This window comes from Ceratina calcarata, unplaced genomic scaffold, assembly GCF_001652005.2.
Source record: "Ceratina calcarata isolate Rehan_Ccalc_2016 unplaced genomic scaffold, ASM165200v1 scaffold368.2, whole genome shotgun sequence".
Lineage (NCBI taxonomy): Eukaryota > Metazoa > Arthropoda > Insecta > Hymenoptera > Apidae > Ceratina > Ceratina calcarata.
This window is the reverse complement of record NW_017159898.1, coordinates 1-18,802: the sequence shown is the minus strand read 5'-3', so window position 1 is coordinate 18,802 and position 18,802 is coordinate 1. Positions and strand designations below refer to the sequence as shown.

The 18,802-nt window shown below is 36.5% G+C and overlaps 1 protein-coding gene across 1 annotated transcript in view; it reads left to right on the top strand.

Moving 5' to 3' along the window:
• The window catches only part of LOC108625572 (uncharacterized), a 77,291-nt gene extending 58,622 nt beyond the window's left edge, over nucleotides 1–18,669 (top strand). The window contains exons 2-3 of the mRNA XM_018025668.2: nucleotides 17,897–18,088; nucleotides 18,421–18,669. Coding sequence (XP_017881157.2) covers nucleotides 17,897–18,088; nucleotides 18,421–18,669 — 441 coding nt within the window. The remainder of the gene's footprint in view (nucleotides 1–17,896; nucleotides 18,089–18,420) is intronic.
• The last annotated feature ends 133 nt before the right edge of the window (nucleotides 18,670–18,802 follow it).

The following is an 18,802-nucleotide window of genomic DNA, read 5'->3' as shown; positions in this document are numbered from 1 at the left end:
TTTGTACTATTCTATTATGGGTTACAACATGTGAGAGATACAAGGAATATTATTTAAGAGAACTGTTTGAAAGCAGACATCCGAAGTAAAACCGAAAGATTAATTTCTTTTTGCACGTTCGACTAAATTTATAACGCACGTGTATTCACAACACGCGCAGGATATATTTTTCTACTTTACTATGTTAGACATCGCGAATTTCAAGAGGAAATTCTAACGAGTCCTCGAGTTCGTGAAATATATAAACCACGCTTTAGGCTAAGAAATCTGGATCTTTTCACGAAATAAAATTGGACGAAAATTAGAAGCTACCATTTTCGGTAACGAGTTCGGTCCGTTCCGTAACTAACTTGATATGTTCAGGTTAACGAGATAAATTAATTTGCGTGGCCTAGCCCATTAGCTTGCCATACACAGTTTAAACTTTAACGTTATAATTAATCTTCTTGCGTTTTCAGTTTCCAATAATACATTTTTCTAATCTATTTTATTTTATTCAATTTATTACAACATCTCAATCGCAATTACAAAAGTTTATGAAATGAAAGTAAGCGGTATATTTTGTTCAGCAGTCGTGCGCAACAACCAATTTTATTTATAACTCCACGAAATTAATTTCAAAACTACATGCATTTTATTCGCGAGCGACATACATGCGTAAATTAAAAACTTTCAAATGATTCCGAACTATAGCTCGCAAGTGGCTGGTTTCACATTTTCAGCGGAATAACGTTTAGTGTTGCGCTTTCATTCGCCTCGGTTTCCGAGGACTCGAGTCCCTTCGGCAATTACCTGCGTAACTTTGTAACGCTTTGCACAATGCCTGGAAGCTTAACCCTGACTTTCGCTCGTTTGTTTCCACCGTTTGCATTCCCCCGAGTCACTATGAATATGAACAGAATCATACTCGAGGAATATTCTTGAACTTTTATAGTTATTAATACTGCACATTATAACAATATCAATTATAAGTACATTAAGAAAGGAATTCGTAATGTTTCATTATTTAAAATATACAAGAAACACCGGATATAGAATTATAAATTATTTTCATAAATAATAAAACAGACATATAATATTGCAATATATACAATATAAAAATAGAATAGAATATCAAACACATGAAAAAACGTAACGTTACGTACAATAATGAATACCTGATATCAGTATTAAGAAGAACAAAGGTAACAGTAGAATTGAAAACTCGGTCAGATGGAAGTGGAAAAATCTGTACACAGTCAGCCGTCGATGTACGTTCAACTGTCAACATGTGACGAGGTCCTCTTTAACGAAACATATTCGATTCACGGTCGATTAACCTTTGCATACACATTGAGTGAGTGGAAGAGTTCTCTAAAACGTGAAACGCACGGTGAAATTTCCCTGAGTCCCGTTTTTCGCGCGCTATCGAGTCTCCAAATAACGCATTGCTGCAAAATTTTAAACGTTACCCCGACTCCGATCAAAAAAAGGAAATGCGTGAAGATGAAAAATTTCAGGAGTTAATTAACAATACTATTCATTCTTAATTAATAATATAATAGAAGATCTGTCTATCTATGTACAAAGACGTGATTTTATTTCTACTAATATTTTTAATATCTTATTTGTGAATGTTAGAAAAATGAAATTGAGGAATAACAACAAATCACAGCGTTCACTGCTAATGCATAACGTAGCGTATATATCAGCGGGAGAAATCGTGTGCGTGCAATGTCGGAACGCCGTAAATTGGCCAAGGGACAAGCATAAAAGTCAGTGCCCCGTGTAGGGTTCGCTAGAAACATTTGACTCCTGGTCGGTTAGCGTGAATGCACGCACATGCTCGCACGAAGGAAGGTTCTCTGACTCAGTGAACGTGTGTACACCCTCGTTCATAAATTCTAAGCCACATAAGATATTGTAAAAATATATGCAAATTAATGGAATTCGTAAACTATTAAAAAAATATCCATCGATGTTTAACTTAAGTCGAAAATAACTCACAGTTTATTTTTTTACTCTACATGATTTATTATATTAAATTATTTATTATGATCTTTAAATTGGAATAGACCGCGATGATTATTGATTTATAAGATTTTTTGGTAGGAACATTTATGTCCTAAAACTTTTAAATAGGTATGTACATATTCACTAGTCGGCGGTGGTGCACAGTCTCGTAAAAGAGATGCGATGCAAGGGAAAGGAAGGAACTCGAAATGTACGAGTTCGCATGATACGGAGGAACGTACACAAATAAAGGACACAGGCTAACAAATTCCGTGACCGCACGAAACTTGAATTACCATTACTATTTCACTGTACCGCCGTGGACGAAGGGAAAAACTACTTAAAGTCGTATCGTTGTGTCAATTGCGAAAAATTTTACCCGTGAGGAAATTTATGAAGGGATTTAAAAATTGGCCGAGTTTAATCCCGCTGTAAAATAAATTCTTTTGTCTCCCTCAGTGCTGATTATTCAAATGAGAGATTACGGTATTTATTTCATGTAATGCTTCGGGCTCGAGATTTAATGAACGACCAGAACAAACGAATAGTTCGTAGTCACTGGCGAAAACCGTTCTTTCATTTCTTCTCTCGCTTTAAATATTCGTACGCGCATTGTGCAATCCTTCAACCGAGGATATTTCGTGACACGTGGAATTCATGCCACAACTTCGCAGCTTCCCAGGGCACTATTTCAAGTTGTAGGAAGAAGCGAAGTTGCCTCTCGGTATAGTGAAAAGTTTTACCGGTCAAGGAAGTGATCAGGGACAATATTAACGCGTCCACCTTTCGCAGCCTCATCTGAAATTGTATGTATATGACTGTATGTCTATGACGCTTCAATCTGCTTTCTTATGTGTACTGCAGTGCTAGGGAAAAGTGGAGTATTGGACTTGAAAAGTGCTTCGGCAAGCTCTGATGGAAATTCGTTGCTCTTCACTTAACGGGCTCTTAAAACGCTTTAAGAGATTACAACCTTGTAAGTTCCGCGGTGAAAGGACTTGCAATTAGCATCGTTTTCTGGTTGAGGAGTATAATAATTGCTTCCAGAGTTGTAGTTACAATTATGCATACAACAATGTAATTAATAGCTACCAACTATTTATACTATAAGTGATTATAATAAAGATATTAAATTTTGTATGCAAATAAGAGATAAATATCTGATAAGTAACAATGTGACATTATAAATATTTTACTTTATTTGTTAGAACATTTACAATAGTATTTTTTTTATAATCATTCATACTTCAGAAGTGAATGAGTTATAAATAATGTTTATACCTGATAGAGTTAGAGAGCTGAAATTTGATAAAAAGGACTGGCTTTGACTAGTCTATCAACTGACACATAAATTCAATTTTGCCTCAGGCCTTGTCTGCTATTATATGGTTGCACAATGTTGCTTTGAATAACCCAATATTTCGCAAGACGTATATTCTACGTCCTTAGAATACATGAAACTCTTGATGGAATGATATGGTTTAGTACGTTACGAAATGTAGTAAATTTCTGAAAAATGTAAAGTCGATTTCACTTGGTAATTAATGAATAATTGTAAAATTTTAATTACTATAAAATGTAAGGGGACTACTTCTCTGACGAAAAGTAATTCATTTTGCAAGAAATAGTGAATGCATAAAGCTTAACACAGTCTTTTAAATATTTGTTAGGACGCAGTTCTGTAATGAATTGCTTCTCCGTTGTTTGTTCCTCGTGGTTCGCCGTGTCATATTTTTTGCTCACGAATCGCCCTGCATTAAGGAACTTTTAAGCCGTCACCAGCTCTCGAGGATCTCGTAAATACAATGAAAATTATAGGAAAAAAATGTTGGGAGAGAATTATTAAATCTGTCTGCTTAATAATTGCGATGCGAAAACTTCGTTCGAAAGTTTCCCTTCAATAATTAATAATTCCCTTTAATATGTATTAATATTCCGTTTAATAATTCTCTTTAGTATGTAACTGAATGTTGCGAAGTTCCAGATTCGTCACGAGAATAACTGATACCATAATTTTCGTAGTAAATTATGAGTTGTCGTTTGCCGTTCGCTATTTTCCAGATATTAATGGAAGCAGGAAGACGGTTATTAATATTCAGAATTCAGACTCTTGCGAGCTGTAAATAGATTAAAAGTAAAAAGTTCCTTGTTTCAGAATAAACTTTCACGAACTTTAATAACGATCCAGGAAAGTTGTATTTTTCTGTTCTTATAAATTGATTATCGTACACAGTGTTTTTTCAACGATGTCGGAGGATTATGTAATCAAAACAGCGAAGGTATAGCTGAAAAAATACAAAAAGGGTTTACTAAAATTCTAACCGTTTTTACTGGATTTGCGTATAGTCTCTTATTTTTATATTTTTGCAAGATAACTGAATAACTGATCAAATAAAAAAAATAATGTCCGCAGTTGCGTCACTTGCTATAAAAATGAGACGTTTTCAAATATGCTGTAAAAACATTTATTATACAATGCTTGAATATTTCTATTGTTTAACTAGAAATCCGTTCTATTCTCCTTTTTAAACGAACCATCACCACCGCCGGGACAATTTATTCGCCTGACATGCCTGATTTTTGAGACTGCACGCCGGTCTGTTTAATCCGAACAATTTTCCTTTCAGTCCCATCTAAACCGAGGGAAACCTTCGCGAAAATAACCGTTGAGTGCAAATCGATTTGTTGCACGCCGCTTTTTGTCGCGTTACTTCGTTCCAGGCCGTGAACTTCTGATAACCAAGTGCACGCTGCACTCGCGGCCCCCACGAAATGGATTATAAATACGTGTAGAATTTCAATTTTCGCTAAAACTTGTATTGAGTCTATTACAATTTTTCGATTTATATTACGTATACTTATTTTTGACTATTTGTAATTTAATGTACGATGTGTGCATTTGTTCTCTTTCAAGAATTTTAACTGGTAGCGCCTGTGGCAAGTCGCAACGTTGCTAGCTGGCTGGCTTGTCGTAAGTCAAAGCGGTTCTTAAAGTATGTTTTATTAACGTACAATAGCAACTGTTCCATCTCGGAAAAGATTGTTTAGGTCACGTGTTTAAGACTCAAGTGTGTTTGCTAAGTGCCGACTACCGGCGATTTACAATGCTTCGCCTGAGATTGCAAGCCCCAAGGAAGTTGAATAAACTCGATGAACTTTGAAACGGCACGGGCGTACTAAGAGTTTTACGAGGAGGCGATGAAAAGAATCGTGTATTCGCTTTAGTTTTATTCCTTTAATACAGCCATTATGTATAATTTATACAATGGGTACTAAAGTTGACTTAATTAATCACAATATTTTACCTTATCTCTCGGAAATCTACGAAACATCCTAATGAATATCTGTGGCTTATTTTATACAGTGAATTTCAACCTGTTAGACCAACTATATCAAATAGAGTACTATAATATTTCGTTTAATTAATATTCTAATGTACACGTACAGTTTGCCGACATTACAGGGTGAAATTGGCAGTGGAATTCCTTGCCTGTTACAGCAGTCGTCAAATAGAATATCTGTATGCGTATATTATGTACACATATACGTAACATGGATTTCTAAATTACTGCGCTTCATTAACAGTTTCAATGGTTTGTTTCACTTTAACATTTGAAACCAATTATCGTAAATGATTTGTATACATGAAGTCCGGGCGACATTTAAAGATAATTTACAATATTTATCGAATATGGCCGAGTCAATTAGCGAACGGGAACAATGTCCAACAAAGTTGAGCCACACACCTTTAACTACACTAACTCCAACATGCCAGCTACGATCGACTAAATATCCATGTGCACATCATTCATCTACAAATACAGTCTTCGGCCGTCGGGAATTTAATCCGCGAACAATCAAAAGTTCCGGAGAATATCGCGACCGATAAGGTAACAACACCGCCAGTTTCAAAGTGTTCTCGGTTTTCCGCCGCATACGTTCATCGATGCTCATTTTACAAGCTCTGCCCAAGTTTGAGAAGCCTGAAACCAACTCCGCCAATCATTTTGGAATGTAACCAATTTCTTAACGAGTTCGTCGATCCAATTTCGTATCTAATTAGACTTGCAGGAATTTATTAAAATTCTTATCATGAACTATGGAAAGGCGAATGAAGTGCGAACAAAAATTTTTCTCTGATGCTGAATAAAAACGACGTCTGAATTTCTGTGTATACATCTGGAATGAAGAGTTATCGCGCTGACCTATTTCGTTAATAAAACCATTAAAGAGAACAACATTTTTTTGACACGCTTGAAGTATATAAACTGGATCGTATAAATCGCGTTTGGTTTTCACTGATTAGACAAAATGCAATGACTGCGTCGTAGTCAGCATATGTAATTTAATAGTAGGGTCTTTCGCTCGGATTCACCACCGCGCGGTGGTCGTTGTGTCGGTGGCGGTCGGCGATCGGGTATGGGGGTAAAAGGTTGAACCGTGGAGTAACGCAGGCACAGGGGTATCGGCGGAAAGTCGAACTCACCTCACGCCGGAGCGTCGAGCGAAGCGGAGCGCGCAGAGTCAGTGTTCGGGCAACCGTCTTCACGTACGCGTGTAGAACGCTACGCTGCCGCGCTTCACTCTCTTCCCGACGCGCGCGTGTGACGTTCGAATCTGCCCGATAAATTGACTGATATCGAAACGAAACCTCGAGGTTCCAGTGACGAGTTCGTCTTATTAACGCGTCAACTGTCAATCCATGTGAAACGCACGACGCCCGTTCTCACCTTTATTTTCGTCAGCCTTCAATCCGTGGACGACAATGCTGTGTTACGTGAGTTTTATTATTGTCCATCTGAATTTATTTTCTTTACAACGACTTTCGTATCATATGTTAATGAATCAGTCGTGAATTCTTAATTCTGTCATATTGGAAAATTAAAACCGGTATTACCGTGAATCGTATTATAATTTGAAATGTACTAAATGAAAAGCATTTAATTAATGCTTGTCATATAGACTTCATAATTTCATAGCATCTGTTCAAAGGTATTTAACTCTTAATCTCACTTTGTGGTATTTGAGCATAAATTAAAAAATCACAGTAGGTTGTACTATTTTAGAATAATAACATATTTGCGTAACAAGAATATTTTTACATTATGAGAATTTTATATGAAATCTCGTGTAGCACTAAGTTAGTTTTATACGCCAAACGCAATTTATTTCGTTTGTTCATGATGTATTAAAGGACGTAAAAAGTTGTTGATCCTTCCTCGTTAACTTTAATACCCTTGCCGATCTAAAAGCTTTTGAATCATGCTCCGATAAAGAAGTACCCTTGTTAAAAAGCTTGCATTCAATTCTCAGATACAAAACACTTCGATTTACGGATGTCTTTTGAAGTAGTACAAACTATTTCGTGTTCGATGTAACAATTCTTTTATTCTGAAACATTTTCTTACATCTTACTGTCCAGTCAAATACAAAAAACTCACGTCCCATTGCTCTTTATTTAATATTTAATATTTGCCAACGTTAGATTCAAATTAACTATTTGTTTGGAAATTATCGATCGAGGAAAAAACATATTTTCTACTTATGAGTAATCAATGATCAATTCCGTAGATTTATTCTTCGTACAGAGTTAAAATAATCAAAACCTGTCCTCTATCGTTTTTTCCATCCTGTTTTCCTCAATTTCTGTGCAATTTGTTCAACTTCACTATTTACTCGATTTGTTTATTTCACCGCGTTGTCGGTTTTCTAAATCACTGCTTAATAGGTGAAGCGAAACGGATTTCCCGCGTGTTTCATTTACCGCACTGCATCATTTGTAGAGAGTTTCAGAATTTAAGTTTACTAGTTTTAAGTTGATTACATTCTACGAAATCTGAATTACATTATATAAGGAGAATTATTATTTACGGTTTTATAATTCTATAATTGCAAAATATATCATATATTCTTAATGTTTCAATTGACATAACATTTAAATGCCTGTTGAAAATTTCAATATACATATAGTTCGATAAAAAAAATTGTATTCGCAACTTAATAAAAAGGAATGGAAACGTGGCTTAATTCCAAGCCGGATTACTATCCCCAGCTTCTTTCTACATCAACCGTCTAATTTTTAAAAAACGTTTCACAAGTTTCAAATATTCATGAAGTTACGGTTAAAACGACCTAATTAAACGACTCGGTCTCTCTTCGTCCACTCGCCTGAACATATTAAATCATCCACTTGACACGAATGCATTAAACTTCGCCTGCATCTTCCTGAACAAAAATTTAAGTTTAAAGCAAATCCACTTATCTCATCTAGTCCGTATCCGCACATACGTATTTCGATAAGCATGTATCACGTTTTCTGAACCATCTAACAGTGTCAAAAGTGATGCCGTACCGAATCTGCGTGAATTCACTCGGTTATATTAATTAGATCTTTTCAATTCATTTGCATTCAACGCGATCCTTTAACTTTTTATCCCGAACCGCTTGACGCGAAACTTTTCATTCCGGGCTACTTTCTCATGCAGGATGTACTACACTTACTTATAATTCCTCACGCGAACGAACTATAAAATCGTGCGCAAGATTAATTTTTACATGCAAGAAAATTGTATCAAACATTTCTAACTTATTCCACGTAGTTCTTTTAAATAATTTTCGTAACTTTACGAACGTCAAGATTGAACGTCTCGCGTTATGTCAGAGGAGTTTAGTGCGTATTTATCATGAGATCTGCTCCAGATCTGGATGCCAATTTCGACTAACAGAGGCCTCCTCGCTACAACGAAGATGCACATAATGAAACACAATTGCGGCATGATAGAAAGCTACAGAGGCTCGAGTTTTTGGAGCGTGGTTCTTATTATTAAAGCCTGAGCAGCAATGTTTATGCGCCTGGCGGGTCTGCACGAAACCGAGTTAACGTAGCGAAAGATATCGACATCAATCATTTATAGATATTCTACATTTCAGATACTCCTCCTGTATTTTTATTCTTATTTTCATTTTATCACGAGATTGAAATACAAACGAAATCATAACAGTGGACGTTTTCGCAAGCAACTAAAATACTCAGTAGAATCAGTTCTCCTCATTAACAACGTTCTATGTAGCGCGATGTGCAAGAACGACCCATGCTTTGTGCATCAGGGCAAAAACGAAGTTTAAGCTTCAGGTAAGAGTATGAAACAGGCTTCTGCTAGGTGCTGAGTAAATCTCTGACAGCTACTTAGGTATAACAAGCTCAGTGCTCTTCAAGTGTAATGTTAAGTATCGTCAAAGTACGTTCCGTGTTTTCCCTGCTCTTTTATGACACGCATCACACGCGTGCGAAACGTCATCCTAAATTACTTTACTGGACTGGCGAGTAGTGATACTTAATATGAATAATTTCGAGTAAATTATGGATCTCAGCTTGGCAACGTGTTAAAGTAGGAGAACACTTTCCCTTCTCGGTCTGCAAATTAACCCGACGTGTACATATGTAGGTAAATTTCGCGATTCGTAGTCGACTTTCAGCCGCTCGTGCGAGCTATGATTTCCATACGTAAGTACATTCCGGAGGTTTTAAAGATATAAGCGAGAAATAATCCGGCCGACTCGGACACGCGTTCCCCGCACGGTTTCAGCGCCGCGATGCTTAAGTGGATAACATTAACATAAATGCGCGGCAGCCCGGTGCAACTTGAGAACGCATGCCAGTGATACGTAATAGTAGAAAAGCCGTGAAACTGGAGCATAAAACGAGGAGGCGGTGGTATCGCTCCAGCGGAATTAATTGAAATTTACTAGGCGTTGATTGCTCGATTGATCGGTGAACGCTAACAATGCGATATTTATGGTTACGTCCTTTTAGGTCATACATGGAATATCTGACACGGTTTTCGACGTAAACTCTCCCGTTTGAATCTGGAAAATTATTTCAAGTTGTTATTCAAACAAAAGGGTGATAAAATTTTATGGCGCCTGTAAATCATACTTGACAATAAGTGGTCGTACCTCCGGGATTTTAAGATTTGTTTTCTCTACTCAAAAGTTATTTTCATAAACTAAAATAGAACGTTCTGAATATTATTTTACAATTTGAGTTACGTGAATTATGATTAATAGCGCTATGACGATACATAATATATGGGATTTCAAATTGATGGATAAAATATTCACAGGAAGTCAAATGTTACGGCTGAATCATAAACTGTATCATATGATGGTCGAAAATGCGAATGTTGCGCACTGCTACTGATTTATGACACGCACATGCGTTTAATTCAGCCTTATAATGTATTAGTATATTTGGTACATAAATTCGGTAATCCATTGGAGATCGTATCTGTGAAAAATTCCTTTCTCATGAACAATATGTTTTACTCATTGTGTATCAGTATCACAATATTACTTAACAGAAAATGAAATTATTCTAAGCAAATTTATTGATGTAAAAAAGTAAACAAGAATGAAGAGTAAAAATAAAATTTATTCTTGCACTTAATGTCTTATTTTTGAATTACTACTGTAGCTTTCACGAAATTATAGTCAATTTAGAATGTCCTGAGTCGCGTTCAAGGTTGATGCTATGCACTCGCAGACATTGAATCACGAATGAATAAGGGTGCTCAATTAAAAAAGAGAGATAATAAACCGAGTTTATCGTGAGAGAGAAGACGCAAAAAATTTATAGAACGCACGCTGTTGTGCAAATTACGAAAATGAGTGGAATCCGAGCTGCTGCCTTGCGATCTCGTTTACTCTGCGATTTATTTTCCTCCTACAGAATATCCAATTATCAGTTGACCAAGATTTCTGGATTATTTAATGCTGTTAATAGAATGCGAAATGAAATTTTCACAGTATCAGTTTGAAAAATAAAGTCTGAGAAATTTTATTTATCCTCTGATACATGCATTTTGTTGGTAATACTTCATGTACTTTCGTATGCATAGAATTGGAAAAAATGTCTCTGTTAATAACTAACGAACGGCTTTAAAAATGTAATGCCAGGTAAATGTGTACGCATGATAAAATATTTACAATAGATTTATATACAGTATAAAATAAAACCCTGGGACCAGTGAGTCACAGAGAAACGACAGTGAAATAAAATTCGTCGCGAACCGTCGCGAACCATACGTGGATGATACGAGGCAGATGGTCAAGGCATTCTTTTTTGGTTGCGAAAGAGCGCGGGAATGAAAATGTGAGGAAGAATTCATTACGTCGTCGGACCTTTCATTTGCTAAACCAGTTTTCGTGCCAAGCTGAGAGTCGCGAAAATCGAAAACAATGAACGCATTCACATTCACAGTCGTGCGCTACGGTCCGGCTCGTTTCTTCGCGGCTTTGTTTCTCCGGTGCTTCCTGCTCTATCCATTCTTCGAATCTAACTTTGTTTCTAATTGTTCGTCATTAAGTAAGCCAATGATTACTGACGGCGAAGTGGGTGCCGCGCGTATATCTGTCAGCTCTTCAATTTCTGTTCCGTCTATACATATTCACTCTACCTCTTCCCTTTTTCCGATTTTTCTAATTAGCAAAATGAAATCAATTGTCATCTTCTTTATACAATCATGTCCATTTCTGAATCATTAATTCATCTTAGTATTGCAATTTCAGTAATTGTTTATTTCTTTATGTTAAATCAATATAGAAAATTATTATGACAGGCATAGTGTGCGACAATATCGAGTTATCAACGAATTATTAACACTCCGTCGATGAAAACGGAAAGGAGTCTGTTTCTTGTTACGAGATCGTTTACAAGCGAAGACAAGGTTCGCATTGACAAAGCAACAATTACGTATTCATCGTTTCTCTTGGAACTACATTGAATTATGTTGAGTATTCCGATTCGGTGGAGAAAGGAAAAATTAATTTCGAGAAAATGCAATTACGTGACGACTTCAAAGACCGAACACTGAACGATGAACGAGTGTTTCGTTCGGCTTGAAAATAGAGAGTGCCTCGTGCCAGTTAAAGAAAAGGGGGAACAATCCGCTGCGATGAAAGTTAGGGTAAAGTATGTATATTCGGCGCTCGATTTTCTGAATGTAAAAGTGATGTTTTCAAACAATAAATTCTAATTGTTTATCGTTCACTATTAAAGAAAGCAGAGAGTAGTAAATTAATCGATTCAATAGTTAGGATTGAGCACAAAACCGAAATTCCTCGGTGTTATCGACGTTGTCAACGTGAAATAAATGAATACCAACCACGTGGCAATAATTTGCACGTATATTAATTTGCTGACTTCACCGACGAATGAGCCTTTCATGTTTGAAACGCGAGTGTATTACGGAGTCACATTCTCTGATGATATTGCAGTAAATTGAATTCACAAATATTCGCGACGTTAATTAACCTGCCACTTTTAATTTAAAGAATTAAAAGAAAAAATCTAATTTCAGATTGTATTTATATTAAAATTATTTTATTATTGTAATCCTGTCTAATTATTGTTTACATAAAACATTATATTTCACATGTTCTATAAAAAGGAAAGTAGAAACTACCTTTGATTTTATCTACTTGGTACTTTCAAATCGTTCGAGCTTCGTAAAATTTTTGTCTCTGAAGACTTCTCGACGACGCCGCTTCTCGCATTCCGAAGTAGTTTAACAGTTTTAATTTTCCGGATTCGCTATTGCCATTCGGTCGTATTGTTGCCGCGTCCTATCTAAGGCGCGCGTTAAAGCGAGTGCATTGACGTGAAATATAAGGTACCAGTATAGTTGCGCGTTTGGTTCCCGTGCCATGAACAGCTCGATAAAGTTATCGAAACCCGGATGTCGAAGACGTGTACCCTATTGCATTTTTCACTCTCTTTCTCTGGCACCTTCCTCTTCGCCAATTCTTGACTTTCAAATAGTTTATTGAATCGATTTTATTAAACCTGAAGTACCACTTCTTGTTTTTCTTCTTTTTAAAATAATTCTTTCTAAACGTACGTTTGAATGAATTATTGAACGATCTGTTGAGTTGGTTTGGAGTCTCAGATTTAATGTTAGAAGGAAATCTCCTTGAGAAACACTTAACGATTTAATTGCGAACGGACTTGTTAATTGTATCAGATCTTTCTTTCGACGGAAAAACGTTAAGACTGTGAAACAGGTTTATCGATTTTCACTTAGAGCTTGCGGTGGGATTGAAAAATTTTGGCCATTCTATAGGACCGTTACTATTTCTACCTGGAATTTATTATCCTACTTCACTGGTGTATAGATATATGTCAGATCCAGATGTTCGACGGCTATTCTATACGTATGTATGTACATTTATATATATACGTACATACATTGGTTTTTCCGGCATACAAAGACCCCGTTCCTTTTCCACAATTCAGTCTGGCTCCTTTGAACGAAACTTGCTGCTTTTTGCCCGTTTTCGCATATTTATTACTCAGCCAAGCTTTACATCCACCTCCTATCGAGTTTCCGAATCATTTAAATATCTCACAGGCTCTCCCAATTGTTCTTCCTGTGTTTTAATTTATTCCCTACTCTTTTGTAGTCACGTCAATATTAATCTTATGAATTGTGTATTATAAAATAATGATACTTTTTATCAATTATTAAATCGATATTAAAAAAAGTCCAATTCAATATCAATTTCAATGCATAACTTATTATAAAAATTATAATGGCTGTTATTATATTAACTCAATTTTCAGACACACTGCACGTAACATTGATTAATCGTTTATTGTAAATAATGAATTATAAATTGTCAGGAAATTACAATTTTTTTTAATATCTGTTAAATGCAAGTGGAAGTTATGTTTCAGAAAATATGTACTTAGATTTTATATACATAGTGGTCAGTTGTTCAAGTTAGTTAAATGTTTTAACCAACTATGCTTGAATTATAATAGGGAAGAGAAACAAACTAATCCAAGGAGCTAGCTGACCAGATCGGGTGATAGGATGTATCGGCTATTGGTTACAACGTCGTAACACAGTAGCGCCTGTGTGCCCGCGCGTACGTATACATATCCGTGCCGAAATTTGCATGGAGCAATATTATTTTACCCTCGAAGCCGCTAATTGGCTCATTGACGTGCAAACGCGACCACAAACGGTTGCAGTTCAGCCGGCCGTAATACCTTTTAACGCTCACCGGAATTAAGATAATTTATAGCTTTAATGCTACTTAAATTTCACGTTCACTTGGAAAACCACAACAAAGCTTATTGATTCCTTGTTTACACAGATATAATTGAAAGGATTACATATCGTGTCTCCTTAGAATTTTCAAAACGAATCTACTTAAATTATGAAATTAACATTAGCATCTCTCACTGCACTTATGCATTTTAATAATCGTTTTATTCTTTTATTATTTCATATTTCTAATCTTCATCTCGTACCGAGCGAAATTCATTTTTGAAACGGACAATGTTCGATCGTCAGGATTTACGTCAAGGGGTTTCAATTTCCAACAGCTATTTTCAACATTTTCGAATAGGACCTGATGTTCATTGTCTCTCCATTTGGCAATCGGCTTTCAAGGTAGAAAAATATAATAGACGTCATGTCCCTCGTCGGGTGAACGGGCGCTAATTAATGAATAACCCGTCGGGATCGTCGCAATTAACGCGGTTAATATCAATCCTGAATCATTATTGAAACTGACAACCATTGAATGCAGTTTCTGATTACAATCATTGAAAACACGGATTGCTTTTTCTAAGGGACAAATGTGTGATATACATGCAGGATTACGCGGATTTCCCAGCGCATGATATCGATGATATTTTTCTGTAGGCTGATTGGTCTATTAATAAAGAAACGTTTAATATCATAATCGTTTTTAATTTCAACGATGAATGAACGTAATCATGATTTTCAAATGAAACTAGAATGAAATATGCATTCATGGGGTATAAAGAATTCTTTCAAAACGTTCTTTTAGACTATATTATGTCATGCTCAAAACGTAAACTCAGTCATTCATGGTAACTGTGAATATTTTAATAAACATTAAACTTCCATTCAAGCACATTTTCTGCAATTCACAGTTGGAAGTGTGGCATCTGAAAATTATAGTTAAAATCGCTGTGATATCCACGTAGTTTTGCGCTAACGCTAACAGTTCGCGCCTGCTAGCCGGCAAACAGGATTTACATATAGATTAGACGGATACGCACGACCCACGGGAAATAGAAACGTGGGGCGTATAGCTATCAATGCGAGTCATGTGGCGATTTTAGTTCGATTTCGAGCGTAACTTGTGTTTCCTTATGTTTCTTCATCTAATTTTTTTGTTTCAATCATTTCATGAATCATTCTTACATAAATATTTGATGTTCAGGATTCGAATTAAAATTCCATCAGGATTCGAATTGAAATTCCATAGAGGTCTGAAGCTTTCTCCATTTCAAAATTGTTTAATGGAGTTTTCTTCTTCATTTCGAGCGCAGAAGATTTTTCTTATCTCCACGCTGGACGATTTACTTTATTTTTAACTCAATTAGCCATTTATCTTGAATTACATATATTACAAACTTGAATGTAATGAAGTTAGGAAAGCGCGTGAGTAGATGCTTGACATGCTACGTAACACGGTTTAACAAGATTTTCCACACCGGGCGTTGCATTTTCTGCGTCACCTCTTCAGACGTACTGGCATACTTCCAGCGAATTATTCCGATAGTCTGGAAGCGTAGAGCATTTCGCACAACGCGACATGCCGTATCGTGCGTCGCGTACCGCTGACTCGTGTAAGAGGACAAGCTGTCTCTCCACTTCTGGCCCGTTTTTCTTTTTCTCTTCATCTTCTTCCGCTTTTGAAACCGACTGACGTGACTCTCCTCTCATTACGCGGCTTGAAAAGGGCTCGGAGGCTCGTTGAACGTGTCGATGCTGCGGTGTTGGAAATCGATGATGGGGAACCTCCGCCGGACTCTCCTCCGCTCGTCCGGCTACTTTTCGAGAGTCCCTCAACGAGACTGTTAACCCCTCGCGGTCGTCGTCACGTACAACGTGTTACTTCACTGGGCTTATGTTTAATGAATTGCTCTTGGGAAAATCATAATTGAAAAATTTTTTATAATCAGTGTAACTACTCAAGTCTCGCTTGAAACCAGTCAAAAGTTTCTATAATTATATCTGTTGGAACTATAATATATTAAATACATGGTACAATTGAATTGTGCATTCAACAATTAAATGACTTGAATCTTTTGCTATAATTGAATTACTTCAAATAAGGTTTGACAACGTTCAGGCAAGGTGTACTGAATTAAAATTTTCTAATTAATCACGAATTGTTTTCTAAGGCAGTCTCGTTTAGTTGGCAAACCTATGGTTGCTAAATACCTTCGTAACAAGCATCGGTTATTATATATGAGGTGTAGGTGAAGCATCTAATCTAGCTTAACTGTACATAGTCTATAACAATTTTACGTATAATGAACCTTGAACTAAATCCAGATCGTTTCAACATTAATTTCTCCCAACAAGCTGAAGCTCAACGTAGCATTAAAATAAATGCGATTCGACTGTATGTCAGATGAAACGTGAATGCTTCGTATTTGCATGATTTAATATTTAAATAAATGTCATTGGTAAATAAAACGTTGTATTATGGACGGTGAAATATGACGTGTGTACAGGCGAAAAATGTTCATCGAATTTCATTAGCAATAAATTAAAGAAACGTGATGAGTGGAATGGTTTTATGAATATACAAAAATTCAGTTATTGGTTGATCAACTGAAACAATTTTCGCAAATTGATGCTCTCTTTTAATTCAATTCTTTCTATTTGCAATGAGTTATTGTAAATGGAAATGAAGTATATTAAAAAAAAAAAGTAAGAAAACGTATTACGTAAATATAGAGTAAATGCTTTATTATACTCGTTGAGACGTTGTAAATATAATAATTTATTGGTTAGTGCAATGAGAACGATAAACGCAGACAAAATGCAAGTTAAATTACTTTATTGGATTGGGAACAGCTTATGGAACTCCTTGATTTGAAACGTGTTCGAGCGATGGGTGAAACTTGGGGACAGAGGAAATCGTGATTGAGAACTGCTAGTTCGAGCATCCTAAGGTGAATAGCTTGTTTCAAGTAATAGAGCAACTACCCATTATATCGGAGTCACGAACGCACAGTTACGGTCCAACGAGACGTTTCATGGCAGTAAATACTTCTAATAGTGACACATTAACTCTTAATTAGAAAGAGTAATTATGGCGATTTAATTAATTTGGTAAAACGTCTTTTTTCTAATATAAAAACAAAATTGCCTGTCAACGAAACTTTTTCTAAATCGATACGTACTTCATGACGTGTAAACGTGATTCGCACGGTTTCGTCCAGTTTTTGCAAACGTTTCACTCGCTGTAAAAAACGGTGCTATTTCCAGGCTATTCGCGAAGTTTCATACTCGAAAATGATTGTCCCACAGTGTTTTAGTATTTCGTGGCAAAATTGTTTTCATGTTGCAAATTTTTTCCCGAACAGTCGCTCGTTATTTCCAACATGACACTATTCGATTTTTCACATACGCGAAGGCAACTGATGATTAAATTTTAACAGTAACACCGTTGTTACGAATTCGATTTAGAAAATTGTTGATTAATCAAAAGTCTGAGAAGAATTATATGCGTATTAAACGATTTGATGTTTTGTTTCTAAAAATATTCCCTCCGATTCACGTCCAGCGGAACGCGTTCACTGCCTCAAACAGAGTGGCAAAAAAGAGTGGCGAGAGTAGAAAAAAAATGATCGCAATATCCGGAAATTCCGTGGAACGAAAAACAGAAGCGTTCCCGATGTTTACGTACAGTCGGGTGTTCAAACGGTGTGGACGATATTGCGTCCATGATACCCGAAATAGTACCGCGCCTATCCGCTATTTCATTTCGTTTGTTTTGATTACACGTACTCTACCTGTGTGTACCGTTCGGTGTTTAATTCTCCGTGCGCCCGATTTTCCTGTTCCAGGCGCTTTTGCAAGCTCACGACGTAGCGGGACACGAGGTCTACGGCGAGGAAGCCACCAGAGTAACGCCGCCGCCGCTCCTCCCTTATCTGAACGGGGGCGACGATCTCGAGGGCCAAAATGGTGACCTGGACCTCGAAAACGTAACGCGCGTCAGGCTGGTCCAGTTCCAAAAGAACACCGACGAGCCGATGGTAAGGCATTGGACCAGATTCCTCAATTAAACTCTACGACCGTTCAATAAATGAGAATTCGAAACTTTTACACTGCTTCTATTAAAAGTTGCCTCCCTTTTAATGTCAGGATTACAAGTTGAATCACATTCACTCTTTGTGTTGCAATTTAATTCAAGACGCATTCACGGACACTAATTCTGAGTAATTAAGTACACGTTTAATTAGGGTCAATTTTTATTATAGTCGTTTCAATTTTCACTTCTAATTAATGCGGACATTGTAGATTTGAAAAATACACAGAGTAAATATCAAGAGAAATGCGGTGAGTAGGTAAACTTGTCTGTCCGCAGGGAATCACTTTAAAAATGAACGAGGATGGGAAATGCGTGGTGGCACGAATTATGCACGGCGGCATGATACACAGACAAGCGACCCTTCACGTGGGTGACGAGATCAGAGAAATTAATGGGATTCCGGTGGCCAATCAATCTGTCAATGCCTTGCAAAAAATACTCGTGAGTATTATTCGCATCCTCAGCCGTAAATCGTATATGAGCACAGTCATGTCGACCATTTCTTTCTTCAAATTTAAAACATAATTAAATTGTCAATATCTATGCATCAATAATTTATTAAAATATGGAAATGCAGAAAAATGTAATATCGGTGGATTTTGCATATCGTGACACTTCAAGATTTTAATTCAAACTGATATAATATAGACATTGTTAA